At 39.6% G+C, this 14,927-nt stretch overlaps 1 protein-coding gene across 2 annotated transcripts in view; it reads left to right on the forward strand.

Moving 5' to 3' along the window:
• The window catches only part of march1 (membrane-associated ring finger (C3HC4) 1), a 40,710-nt gene that overhangs the window by 23,033 nt on the left and 2,750 nt on the right, over nt 1-14,927 (forward strand). For both annotated transcript variants that reach the window (XM_017717457.2, XM_037532773.1), the window contains exons 3-7: nt 4,619-4,669; nt 6,267-6,346; nt 7,697-8,368; nt 9,684-9,864; nt 13,402-13,552. In XM_017717457.2, the coding sequence (XP_017572946.1) occupies nt 4,619-4,669; nt 6,267-6,346; nt 7,697-8,368; nt 9,684-9,864; nt 13,402-13,552 (1,135 nt within the window). The remainder of the gene's footprint in view (nt 1-4,618; nt 4,670-6,266; nt 6,347-7,696; nt 8,369-9,683; nt 9,865-13,401; nt 13,553-14,927) is intronic.

Raw genomic sequence — 14,927 nt, forward strand, 5'->3', positions numbered from 1 at the left:
GAACATACCTGATAATGCACAGTCTGCTACAGAATGGCCTTCTTTTTTCATTTAGTTTGAGCAACTTCACAGCTTTCTTTAACTTTGAGCAACTTTAGGTATTATGGGTAAATTATTCCTTAAAGTCCCTGTGGGCCTTTAGCCTAGATACATAGTGAATGACATTGCCCCTGGACACTGCCATCAGCACTTAAGTAAAGCAGAAACGTGTGTGAAATACAAGTCAGGCATTTCCTCCATCACAGACAAAGAGATTTATTGCCTTCCTCTCTCATGCAAGGCACAGACAAGCACTCAGACTTGTTTCTCTTAGTCAGACAGGGAAATTATCCTTAATTCCAGCCAAAGCAAATGTGGACTTGGTTGTTGATCAGCCAGATGAAGCGTGGCTGATACTAAGCCAAATCTTAATGCCTTTTGTTTATGGAAGGGCAAGAGTAATCAACTAACCAAGTGCTTGTTATGTAACTACTAACTGTTATATTACAGCTTGAAACTAATTTTACATAGCTTGCAACTAAACAGGCGTCATCAAGCAAAATTCTAATATGTATCTCATCAGAGTGAGAAGAGTCCACAGCATGCATTGCAAGCCAACTAGTTCTAGCTAACTAGTGAGACTGATTGGTTTCATGGCTTAATATGGCCACCCTTTTAACAGAAAGGGGCCGTTTACTGACATGCACACAAACCAAACACAGACATGTTTGCAGCATATAGGGGCAGTTGACGCTACAACAAAAACAGACGCACAGGAAACAAAAGCGGAGGCTGTTATAGTCGTAAATTATTAGGGAGTAGGGCTCCATATAATGGGTTTGACACGGGATGTCCAAGAAGCTCATATACGTAAGTATGATGGTTGGGTGTTCACATACTTTTAGCCATGCGGCGTATGCCCATTTATTTGTATCTCTATTTTATGTTAGAGGACTCAGCCACAAAATGACTCAAATTGCCTATCCCTGCTTTTGTGGTCGGTTTTGTGGTCAGCACATGTGTAATGTGTGATGACTCATGCACAGTGATATTGCATTTAGGAAAGAATTGGAATTTATGAATTTCTCTCTCTTCCTGTTGGATGGAAGGGCTAACTGCTTACATTCAGGTCCATAAGTATTCAGACTGTGACATTTTTTAAACGTTCCTCTGCATAACACCACAATGGATTTGAATTGAAAATGAAGCTGTTAAGATGTGATTGAAGTGTAGAGCAGTTTAACAAAAAAATTGCATTAACCATTTAGGAATTACTGCTATTTTATACATACTCCCTCCATTTTCACAGGCTTTAAAGTAATCGGACAAATTAACAAATACAAGGGTTTGTTTTAATTCCTGGATGCAAGTCCTTTTTTGGCAATGACTGCCCAAAGTCTGGAACCCATGGACATCAGCAAATGCTGAGTTTTTGAGATGTATTGCTAGGCCTTTACAGCAGCTGCTTGTTCGTGGGTCTTTCTGCCTTAAGTTTTGTCTTCAGTTAGTGAACAGTACGCTCAATTGTGCTGAGGTCAAGTGACTGAATCAGCCATTTAACAACATTCCATTTCTTTGCCTTAACAAGCTATTGGGTTGCTTTTTGCAGTATGTTTTGGGTCATTATCATCTGTACTGTGATAGAGCGTCCAATCAGTTTTGCAGCAGTTGACTGAATCTGACCAGAAAGTATAGCTTTCTGAATAGCTTTCGCACTTCAGAATTTATCCTGCTAATTCTGTCAGCAGCCAGTGACCCAGTTTTACTGGCAGCCAGATAAGCCAATGCCGTAACACTGCCTCCACCATGTTTGACAGGTGATGTGGTATACTTCAGCTCATGAGCCCTTCTTTTCCCATCATTCTGGTATAAGCTAATTTTGGTTCCATCTGTCCAAAGAATCTTTAGTTGAATTCCATGGTCTCCCAGGCCTTTTGGCAGTGCATTTCTTCTTTTTAAGAACGTACCAAATTGTTTCTTTTTTACTTTTATCATTTTTAAAATCTCTGATAAGCTTGTTTTTTCCAGCCTAGTGATGGCGCCTCAACTTGATTTTCAATTTAGCGTTCCCATGAGCAGCTAGCAAATGCATATTGAACATTTGAAATCAACTATTTTATTTCCTTAATTTGTTATAAAAAAAAAAACAAGAGAACAGGTCACACGTGGTCACAAAACTGCTCATCAGTCAACTGTACTATTACTTTTGAGCCTGTAAAATTGGAGGAACTATGTAAAAATGGCTGTAATTCCTAAACCGTTAATGCAATATTTCTGTTTTCTGGCTGTATTTTCACAGCTTTATTCAGCTCTCTATATTTGAGTTGCTGAACGCCACTTTGATGTAATTTGCTTAATCGGACTGAATGAAGTGCAAGATCTTGCTCTCCCTAGAAATGTCCAAGGACTTCTTAATCGTGCTGAAAATAGTAAAGTTACCACACATACAGTCACATAGAGGTGTCTTATCCCAGTGTTAACTCCAGTAATAGGATTGGTTTGTCTTAGAGCTTCAGTCACATTAAAGTACAATTCATACATGTGACTTTAACCCTGCTCGAAAACAACTGTCCAACAGCCATTGGGCGTGTGTGTAGTAGTGGACAGTGGAGTACTCTATAGGCTGCTACAGTTCAGTACTGTAACATCACAATACTTGAATTTTCATAAAACATTGAGTTATATTTCATTTTCCGGAGGTTCGCTTCAGTGCAACTGACACAAACCTACATAAACACAAATTCTAGCAGGCATACTTTGTCATACCAACTGTTATTATTATTAATAATAAAATAAAAGTATTTATTAAACATGGGTATTGTGGTGTATCATTATATATTGTCACTATTTATACAAGCAGTTAGACACTTTTGTCACAGTTAAAGATGTTTTGCTCTGTGTGACCTCTTTAGTAGAAAGTATGTGGTAAAGTAAAAGTATGTGGTAACATACTGCTTATTGCTTTATTGTGAATCGCCACTGATAAACTTTCTCAAAATTGCTGCATAAATTAGTCAGTGAGATGTAAAGTCATTCATAGTGGTTTGATGTGAAATGATACAGTGTACTGATACCTACTGATTTGTTTACAGTGGTGGTAATAGGAACCAGGGGTCCCAATGTCTTATCACCATTTTATGCAGCAAAGTTTTTATATGGTAAAATAGTGGTAAATCTGGAAAAATACATTTTCTTTTAGGACCATTTTGATTTACTACACCTTGAATGTATCTCACCACCATGCGTGGCTCAAAAAGCACATTTTAGGACAAAGCCTTGTTACACAACTATCAGAAAACAATGCCTTAGACATCAAGCAGCATATTCATAACCATTTAATCCCCACCACTGTGAACAACTCAAACTGGCACATTTCATCAAATTTCATTAAACCCCTCTGAATGATTTTCTTTACAGCATTATAATTTAATTATGCAGAATCTTTTTTTAAATATTAGTGGTGTTCCCCTTTAAAGATGTCTTTGGGGTCAAGCTTGTGCTTACTGTGGTTAGGTAAAGTTTCACAGTGACAGTTAGGGTCAGGGTTTGGGTCAGAGTGAGATTAAGGTTAAAGTTAGATGTAGGCGAGCTATAATTATAATCAAATATGGGTCACCACAAGCATAACACCATGTAACAATTTAAAAAAAAAATTTTGTTCCCAGTTGTTAAGTGTGTTTTCCTGATTGTTTGTACCCTAAATGAATAGAAAAAAGTTATTATTCCCTGTAAACTTTGCTTTTGTGGTCAGCACAATGATATTTTGAAATTGATCTATTTTTAAGGACATTCGCCATATTACAAGATACTTAAGAAGCTTCTGGAATTGTGAGAACTATCAAGAAGTTTCTAGAACTGTCCAGAATTATCTAGAACTTTCTGGGACTGTACAGAATTGTAGGTAGCTGTATAACTACAGTTATATAGGGCCACTATAGCCCTTCCTGAGAGACGGAGAGACATGATCTAATTGATTGGGATTGCATAGTAAGTGGGCAACAGCCATCACAGACAAAGGGGAATTGACCTAGACGGACAGGTGTGAATTCATTCTCTATTCAGATTCTGATAACGACAGTATTCACACTTCACCCCACACCCATTACAGGAGGTGCTTAGGAAGGACCACTACTTTCAAATGTATATATTGTGTGTTACTCTGCTACCGGGTGATCAGTCTTGCTCTGCTGAATCCTCAGTACACTCTTGTACTTTGATACTGCATGGAATAAAGATTTTCGAGTTTGGAGAGACATCCTTTTTCCTTACAGTACACAGCAACTTAGTCAATTTAGATGGCATCAAGAGGTTGCATACATCCAGCAGACGCATTTTGCTATGTATGTGGCCATTTTATAAAGACAAGAGCGAAAAGGTACTCTGTGGAAGCATCTGCTAAGATGTGTGAGGCCTACAAAGCATACTTCGGCATGCCTGTTGGTGACCAAGACAAACATACCAGTATGTGTAGAGAGAGCTCACTTAATGTGGAAATTCAGATTAGACACTCTGGTATGTTTTTAATTGTTTCTGGAACTGACCATAGTGGATTAAAGTGAAAATGTATGATTACTGCTATACTTTCTTTATTCAAGCAGTATATGATTCAGCTTTTTATTCCCATTTATCTCTTCCTCAGGGTGAGAAAGCACCAGGCCGATCAGGGAGTCGATCCAGCAACATTTCAAAGGTAACACACACTCTCACATGCTCGCACAATCCGATTAAATGTTCAAATGCCATTCATGCACAGGAAGCTTAATACAATTTAATAAGCTTAATTTAAGACATTGCACCACTAATCATATTGTGGCTGGCTACCTGCAAACAGGTTCTGTGTACAACCTTAATTCAGATGCTATATATTAAATAGACAAATAAATAAAACAAAAATACGTTAACACAAGCTTAAATTCCAGGAACATTGTAAACCAATTTTGACCTGTATTTAAATGAAAATAGTACATTGTAGGCTTGTTTGGAAATTTATACCTGCAACATGGTCCAGAAAGTTGGCACAAGGGCAATTTAAGAATAGAGACATTGTAAAATGTTCAAAAAACATCTCAACATCTTAGCAATTCCTCTTTTTTGCAGATGGATTGTAGATATTTCACCCTCTACATATTATAGCATAATGTAATCAAAGGCCAAATCCACAAATGAATGCCCATTTGAACCCTCAGACAGCACTGCATTAAAAAATAGCCTGGATGTCACCACACGGGATTGGCAATACACAAACTATTGCCAATAAACCTTTCATCACATTCAGCCCATCACCTTTCACAAATGCAAGTTAACACCGTATTATGCACAGATGAAGTCAATATTGTACAAAAACGCTGCTGACTTCTCTGGGCTTGAGCTCATCTGAAATGGACTGATGCAATTTTTTTGGAAACATGTATTGTGGTCTGATAAGTCAACATTTCAGATTGCTAATGGGAATAATCAATGTCTTGTTCTCTGGATCAAAGTAGAAAAGGACCATCCCAATTGTTACCAGCATTAGGTTATAAAGCGAGCATCTGTCATGTTTGGGCGGGGGGTGGGGGGGTGGATGTTACTGGGGAACTTGCACATCTTTGAAGGTACCATTAACTGTGAAAGAAATAAAATGTAGAGCATGATGGGCTGCCATTTAGATGTTTTCTATTCCAGATATGTCCATGTTTATTTCAACATGACAGTGCCAACAGCATAGCTGCGTATTTATGGGTGCTAGAATGGCCTGCCTGCAGTCCTGTCTCCCTCATCATGAAGCACAAATCACGACAACCAAAACCCTGTGTAGTTGCGCAGTTGATTACTTGTATAACAGAACAATAGCAAACAAATGTGCTTTCAAAACTGGACAAGTAATTGTCTTTAGTCCCAGTATAATTGTGTTGTTAGGTGTTGGAGAAGTGATATAACGCAGTCCCAACTTTTTTTTTAATGAAACAGTAAAGTTCATGAGATAAAACATCAAATAGCAAATGTTAAACAGAATTTACTAATCACTTCTTTCTGTTTTTATTTGCATTTCCCATATTGTTCTTTTTTTGTAGTTTTGAGATTTGTTACAGTACTGTTATCTTCTAATTACAAACTCATCTCAATGAATCTGAACTTTTAGAAGACTTTCTCTGCTTACTCTGCTATAAAATCATATCATGCTGCTGTTATTGTCATTAATAATAATGCAGCAACTGCAGCTTCTAAGATTTAATGACTCTTTTTGTCTATTTCTGGTGCCAAATCTGACCATCATGGTAAATCTGTATTACCGTATGATGTTTTAGGCTAGTAGCTCCACCCAGGGGGCAGTACTGAACGGTGCCTCTCGGACATCGGCCACCCCCTCCTATCAGGACATCTGCAGGTGAGTTTATGAGGGTGACAACACTCATATTGGTCTTCCACTCATCTACAGATATATAAGTTGTAATATATGTGAGTGTGAAGTCTTCATGTCCTCTCTGAAACTGGATCTTTATATGTTGAAGAAAACTGCTATGTTGATTCAATTGCTAAGGCAATTCAGCAAAACAAATTGTAATATCTTACTCTCACATATAAAGCCCAGTTCAGAAGAGATTCATCTTTAATTTGTATATTTATGATACACTATGGATGGGTGTTTTAATAATGTTTGTTTCAGCTTTCTTAAGGTCTATAAATTACTTCTCAACAAAAATAAAAATGCCAAAAATGCATAAATCTTTATTTGGTTTGTGTTACAAACCTTTTGGAAGAAGAAAACACATCAATAAGAGTATGCTTCACACTTCAGCTGCCTTTTATTGATACTCTGGTTAAACAAAACAATAACAAGAGCTTACAAATCTGAACCGCACTCTGATTGAGCTAAGAAAAATCACAATGCATCCAACAATATTGGAAGACTTGTGCATCTTTTACAAGGATTATTCTACTGAAATGGTTCAAAGTCAGAGCTAAAAACACATTTGAGACTTTTAACTTGGGACTTGGACTAAAATATTTTGGCTTAGAGTGACTCTGTACCCTTATTGTGTTAAATTTATTAAAACAAATGATTGAAAATTCCATTTTTACCAAATGTTTCAGGAGTGACTGTTTCAGTAATGACAATTTTAGCTAATTTTGAGCAGAACTCAAAACAATAGCCAGTACATGGCGAGCAAAAACAGCCAGGAACAGCTGTACATACGTACAATCATAACATCAAAATAGTTCAATTAATCTCTATAAACTACATTTCAGACTTTTTAAATTGTTTTCAGAGTTTGGAACATATGCTCTAAAATGCAGGGGTGTGGCTAAAATCCTGGGTTTCGGTAGTGATGTGAAAAAGTTGGACAGCAATTTTTTTTTTTTTTTTTTTTTTTTTTTTACTCATAATGAATCTAAAATTTTCAACTTAACTTTAAAAGAAACCAATAAAGGTCCTGGTGTACATTTATTTCATTTATTAATATCTCAGTTAATGCCTTGGGATTACATGGATCATAATTTGTTTGTAAATATATATGGTCTGAATACTTAAATGTTTGTTTTCAAAGAGTTTCTCGCAGTGGGACCGCAGCTTGAACTGATTTAGTAGAATGGTTCATATCCATATAACAACCACGCCCATCCATACTGCATATTTGCTCATGTTACATTATGATTTTCACCCTCATTTCATGCCATGTCCTGTGCTCTCCATTTCCTGTGTTTCTTTATGTGTATGTGGTGTGTGCATGTCCAGTACTGACGGTCCAGTCAAGTTTGGAAAGGATGCCTCAGATTTGGCCACACCCATCATGCCAGTAAACCACGCCTCTGACTCAGCCCCCATCAGCAGGCGGCAGGTGAAACGCCGTCACCGGCGGCGGAGGGAGAGTAGCAATGGGAGCGGAGCAGTGGGTTGCGTCTCAGAGTGTGTGGACCACACAAAGCGTCTGCGTGGGCAAACACACACGCGCGTACACTCGGACTCGTCTTCGGAGGATGACGAGCAGCAGTGGAGGGATGCTCGCTCGTGGAGCCGTGAAAAGGCTCGGCGCAGGCGCAGTAGCAGCCGACAAACGCCCAAATTCACAGCGGGACAGGATGGGCGGGACAGGGTTGAGCTCGTGGCTGTGGATGCGGACGAGGGTCAGAAAGAGAACAGGTCCCCTCGGGTCGTGGGTGCCACTCTCAAGAGCCGCAAGCGGTCATCCATAAAGAGGGAAGAGCCACCAAGCAAGGCGGCCAGTCATGGTAGAGGGAGTCGGAGGGCCAGCGAGGAGGAGCAGCAGCCAATTACTAAGTCGTATGAGGAGCAAGGGTCAGGAGACGCAAACATGGCCATCCCGACAGCTCAAAAATATGCAAACATGGCCGATCAAAACGGTGCCGCACAGCAAGCATGCAGTGACGATGAGCTGGAGGTGTGCAGGTGAGAGAGAGAGAGAGATGGGTGCCTAAATAGTGAGACCAACATGAATTGGACAGTCTGGTGAAAAACGTCATGTACACAATTTTCCCTCTTACGCCAGATGTAGTTGATCAGCCAAGGCATGTTGCTGCTTCCTTAGTTTTGCACTGATGCTACAAGGCTTTTGGGTAATTCACCACAGCATAATTAAAATAAACAGTTTGAAATGTATGAAAAACACTCATTTATAATTCTGTGATGTGGGGTACAAAAAACAAAAAGAGGAGATCACAAATTGAAACTGAGATAGAAAGATGGTGACATTCAATGGAAAAAGTGCTTTTCTGGATTATAGGAACACAAGAAAGCATGATTAAGCCTAAGTAGAGAGACAGAGAGAGAGAGAGGGAGAGAAAGAGAGATGGGCATAGAGGGGGGAAAGAGCAACCTCAGATGTCTCCACCTTCACCTGACACAGGCTTGAAAAAGTAAGTTTATACCTTTTTGCAGGTTAAATGTAAATTAGACATATGGTGCATATGATTGCTGATTCATCTGTACCAACAAATCAGCAATTGTATGCAGATTAAATGTAAATCAGACAATGTATACAGTACAGATGAAAACTATTATTATGAAGACGTAACTTTAGAAGTGCATTTCCTGAAGTGATTGCTTTCTAATGGTTACTATGGTATTTTAGGAGGTCCCTAAAGGGATTGTTAACTGGTTGCTGTGGTATCCCAGGTGGTTACTATGGTTTTGCACAGTATGACTTAGTGTGAACTATAAAAATAATCACTTCACTGTGTTGCTGAAAGTTGAATGAACATTACAGATTACATTTGTGATTTCTGTTGCATTAGCCTTGAATTTGGTAACTGAAAACATATGTTTATTAATCAAAATAACAAACTATGAACATAATCTAGCATCCATATGTCTGCATGACTAAGTGTCTTAAATGGTTGCCCACTGCATTCAGCTACCTGGCGAGGTTTTGTTCAGTTTTACAGTTCACAGTAAGTCATACTGTGTCCTAAACCACAATGACAAGTCTGTGTGACCTTAATATAGAGCTGGATGTGTTTTGAGGAAGTTGAGAAGAGTTTTGGGCGTGTATTTATAGAAAACATTTCGGTGACTATTGATTAATAGTGTTTGTTAGCAATGTTAGCCTAACCTTATATCTGCAGAACTAAAGATGCAAAGTTTACACACTAAACATGCCTGAGCTGATCGACTACAGCTGGGGTAAGTGCAAAAATGTGCACATTTTAGCCAAACCACTTTGTGCCTGATGGTCTGATATTGTGCTCTATATGTGCGTTTGTAGGATCTGCCACTGTGAGGGCGATGAGGACTGTCCTCTCATCACTCCGTGCAGGTGTACGGGGAGTTTGCGTTTTGTGCATCAGGGCTGCCTGCACCAGTGGATTAAAAGCTCAGACACACGCTGCTGTGAGCTCTGCAAATATGACTTCATCATGGAGACACACCTCAAACCCTTGCGCAAGGTAATAACCAAACACATGCTGTGTAAAAGTCAGAGACCACCCTAACAGACCAGTTATTTCATTTCCAATCAAAACGGACAAGTACAAGTTATCAATTTCTGAGGAGATGTAAGTTCCACTTGCATAAGGAAGGGGAAAGTCAAAGGAAAACAAAAAAACTAAAGACAAATATTAAAGACAACTGTGCAAGACCTGGTAGACCACCAAAACTGTCACCATAAGATAAACAGTAGTTAACGCTTTCATCTTTGAGAGAGAGGAGAAAATTCCACTCACACACTCACAGGTATTTCTATCCATCCTCACTGTGAGAAGCAGTGTTGAGTGTCAAGTCTAAAAGTGTGTGTTACTGTCAAGAAGCCCTTACTGAGAAAAGGAAATAAAAAAAATAGAAGAAAGTTCGCACTGGAACATCAAAGCTAGATATAGTCCAAGATCTGGAGTAAGATTTTGTGGGCTGTCCTAAATTAGAAATTATCATTACATAGTTTTGAAAATAAAATAATAAAATGGAAAAAAAAAACTTCTAACACCTGAACTTTGGAGGAGTGGAAAAATATCCCTGCAGATTTCTTTGAAAAGCTGAGAGCAAGTCCCCCTTAAAGAACGTAAGCTGTAATAGGGTAAGGGTAAAATAAAATATTGTATTTAGTTATTGTGGCTTCTGTGTTATTTTCAGTTAAATATGTTTTTACAAATGATAAAAATGAATACAAATATGACACAGAGACATGCTTCAGATTTTTGCACATGGTTTCTCTCTCTCAAATATACACATTCTTAAATATAGGTTTGCCATGGAAACATGTCTCAAACCATAGCAATGTATTCACACACCCACCCACTCACACATAAATTTGACTCTATCAGAGAGAAATATCAGGCCTCAAATTTTGATCTGATCCCGAATACAGCCAGGGAACTTTCTGTCCAAGCCTGACTCGACCCCCACAAAATTTTGCCTGAACCTGAGCAAATCACCTTGGGACATTTTGAGTCTTAAACTTTATGGAGTCTAAATTATGCTTTACATCATTTATTCAAGTGCTGCTTTCAAACATCATCCCAAATGTTTTTAGTCTGGATAAACTTTCCGTAATCTATAAAATTTCTTTAAATTGACTTACATTCAGAATAAAGAACATTTTTACCTTCTTCTGTAATGTTACCTCTCTTTTTTGGACAGCAACGATATCACACTATCAATTTTTCATCATCAGGTTCTCTAGAAATACTGATTAGTAGTATCGATGTCAGTTCCGTAGATTTAATGCTACATTCTGATAAATGTGCATTACAACCCACTAGAAACTGACTAGTTCTGTTTAGATGAGAGAGCTGAAGAAATGTGTTAAAAGTCCCCCTGAGAAACTCATACAATCTGAAAAGGGTTAAAGAGAAGAGCCCCTTAAGTTAGTGGCTCTCAAACCAGTCCCAGTCTGGAGTCCTAGGAGACTGGTTTGAAAATCACTGCCTTAACCTTATCTAGATACCAGTACCAGCACACTTGTGTAGAAGCGCTTACTTCTGTTTTTTTATGCATCATTTTTATGCATGAAATCGTCCAGCAATATGGTGATGCAACATACTGTTAGAGAGCATGAAATCTCAGGATTCGATTCAAACTGTTTTATGATCTGTTATTCACAGCAGTAACAGTCAGCTCATTTGCAACATAAGCACCGAAAGAGCAAACACTAGCAAATCTGTGGGTCCCTACCTTTAAAGCCTTACCACTATCCATCGAGACATCAAAACGTGGTTTTGAACATAGCAAGAGTCAGAGAACAGTTTTGAGATCTGTGAGTCAGGCCAAAAAAAACTCCTCCATTCTAGCCTCTGTTACTTTCAGTAATTCATATAATTTTTGTGACAGGAAAAAAAACTTTTCAAATGAGACCAAGATCACAACGTAGGATCAGTGTTCCTTTTATTTCGGGTGGCAAAAATGAGGCAACAGTTAACAGGTTGAGTGACGTACGAAAGTCAAAAACACCACAATTATTACATTCACTGCAAATGCAACTCCATCACATCCACAAATATCCGTCACAAACAATTAATTTTACTAATTTATCAAGATTGCTGCTGTCTAGAAGGTCTGATTCTTGCTGTGCAGTTTCCATAGTAACTCTCACAAAAAGTGCATGTGTATAGCAGTTTATTCTCCTCAAACTGCATCAGTTCATCACACTGTAAAAAAAAGTGCAGACGTGTTACAGATCTGAGTGATGATAACATCCCATTAGATCACTATTCATTTTAAAGCATTAACATTTCATCACTGTCTAATGAAAATCTTGCACATGGCATCAGGACATCTTAGGCCACAGTTCATTGATCGACTTCGTAGTTGTGTCATCGGATTTGCGACCATGTGTTTTGGACACCCGGGTGAAGAGCCGAGCGGAGCTGTCAACCGATCACCACCTAGTGGTGAGTTGGATCAGATGGTGGGTGAAAATACCAGACAGATCTGGCAGACCCAAATGAGTTGTGAGGGTTTGTTGGGAACGTCTGGCAGAGGAACCTACCAGAAAGATCTTCAACTCCCACATCTGACAAAGCTTCAACCGCATACCGAGGGAGGCCGGTGACATCGAGTCTGAGTGGGCTCCGTTGCCTCCGTGCCTCCATTGTCGATGCAGCGAATCGGAGCTGTGGCTGCAAGGTCGTAGGTGCCTGTCGTGGCGGCAATCCCCGAACCCGTTGCTGGACACCTCAGATAAAGGAAGCCGTCAAGCTGAAGAAAGAGTCCTTTCGGGCCTGGTTGGCTTGTGGGACTCTGGAGGCAAAAGATGGGTACCAAAGGGCCAGGCAGGTTGCAGCTTTCGTGGTTGCTGAGGCAAAAACTCAGGTGTGGGAGTTTGGTGAGACCTTGGAGAAAGACTATCGACAGGCTATCAACAGAAGGTTCTGGCAAACAGTCAGGCGCCTCCGGAGAGGAAAGCGGTTCCCGACCAACACTGCATACACCTAGGGAGGTGTTCCAGACATGTCCGACGGGGAGGAGACCCCGGGGAAGACCCAGGACACATTGGAGGAATTATATCTCTCGACTGTCTTGGGAACGCCTCTGTATCCCTCCAGACGAGCTGGAGGAGGTTGCGGGGGAGAGGGAGGCCTGGGCCTCTTTGCTTAGGCTGATGCCTCTGCGACCCAGACTCGGATAAGCGGTTGAGGATGGATGGATGGATGGATGGATAAAATCACTTTCAAAAACTTGCACTGAAAGTAAAGAACGTTTTTGCCCTCTCTTGTAAAGTCACTATTTTGGAGATAACTGTTTTTCTTTGGAAAGTGATGAAATGTTAATGTTTTTAAAATGAATCATTGTGATCTAATGGGATGATGGTGGTGTACTACAGAAGACTAACGTTGCCACCCTGTGGCTATTAGAGGAATCATAGTGTGAGTTGGTATGCCTCAAATGAATTCTTAGCACATTCCAATGTAATGCCTTTCCATCTCTCTCCATCCCTTCCTTTTGTGCTTTCTCATTCTGTCTCTCTCTCTCTCTCTCTCTCTCTCTCTAAGTGGGAGAAGCTGCAGATGTCTACCAGTGAGCGCAGGAAGATCTTCTGCTCGGTGATGTTTCACCTGGTGGCTGTGATTTGCGTCATCTGGTCTCTCTACATCCTCATTAACCGCACTGCTGAAGAGATACGGCAAGGCAAGACCAACAATGGTAAAATCACACAAACTCGTTAAACTGTAGTTATGCTATAATGTAGATAATGTATAATGTCAGAAATATTATTAGGTATATACAGAGTTATGACTCATTGGTCATTTTATCAGGTACATCTACCATATGGTCAGGGTTGGAAGGGTAACTTTAAAAATGTATTCCAGTACAGCTTTATGTTTTGTTCCAAAAAGGCATCATGTATCAGGACAAGAGGAATCATGCTTCAAACAGAATTGAGTCGTACCTCCTCTCTCAAGTACTTAAGTATCAAGCTTTAGTTATCACCATTCAGTCATCAGTTGTCAGATATCAGTCATCAGATGTCAGATACCTGAATGACTGAGGTTAAAGCAATGTTTTATGATTCTGGAGTACTAGAAGAAGGAGACACTCTGGTATCAGTCATCAGTTATGAGGTATCAGTTGTCAATAATCATGTGTCAGTCATTAGTCAAGTACTTGAGTAACAAGCCTCAGTTACATCACTCAGTCATCAGGTGTCAGATACTTGAGTGGTGATAACTGAGGCTTGAAGCAATGTTTTATGATCCTGGAATACTTGACAGAGGAGGCACTCGGTTATCAGACAACACTCAGTCAGGTGTCCTTCATCAGGTGTCAGATACCTGAGTGGTGATAACTGAGGCTTGAGGCAATATTTTATAATAGTGGTGTACTTGACAGAGGAGGCACAACTTAAATCAGTTTAAAACACAATTCCTTTCATCATGATAGAAAATGACTTGGTGGAGCAAGACTGACAACGACAATGTTCTAAAACGGCCAGGCGGCACCAGTCCTCGAGTGCCTACCTGTCCGGCACATTTTACTGTTTCCCTGCTCTCCACACACCTGTTCCAACTAAAGAGTTAATGAACAAGCCCTTTCAGAGTTGAAAGTCTTTCACCTTAAATCCACACCTTGCCCATCCTCTGAAGCAGCATCATTACACCTCTTCTTTATGCAGTCATTTTCAAGTTTGCTCATCTCTGAAAATGAAAACTAAACGAACTCCACTAAATGAACATCATCTTTTGTGGATAAGAGTCCTCAGGATCAAAAACAGATCGAGTCCTCTTCATTCTCGTAGTAAAGCTGCTGCTGCTGTATGTTTTCCCTACTATGACGACTTCCACTTCATCAAACATGGTGGTGTGAAAAGGGATGATTGTGCAGCAATGATGAGTTATGCTTAGTAACTGTAAACCTATAAAATTTCCCAAAATGGTGGCCATACCTGATGTGACCAATCAAATAGAATGTACAAGGTATGTATGTGTGCCTAATAAACTGGCACTTTGATATAATGCTATTGTAGCTGGTGTAGAATATAATGCTATAATACTATGGCATGCTCTTATTGCACACACAG

This window comes from Pygocentrus nattereri, chromosome 22 (assembly GCF_015220715.1).
Source record: "Pygocentrus nattereri isolate fPygNat1 chromosome 22, fPygNat1.pri, whole genome shotgun sequence".
In the NCBI taxonomy this organism is placed as follows: domain Eukaryota; kingdom Metazoa; phylum Chordata; class Actinopteri; order Characiformes; family Serrasalmidae; genus Pygocentrus; species Pygocentrus nattereri.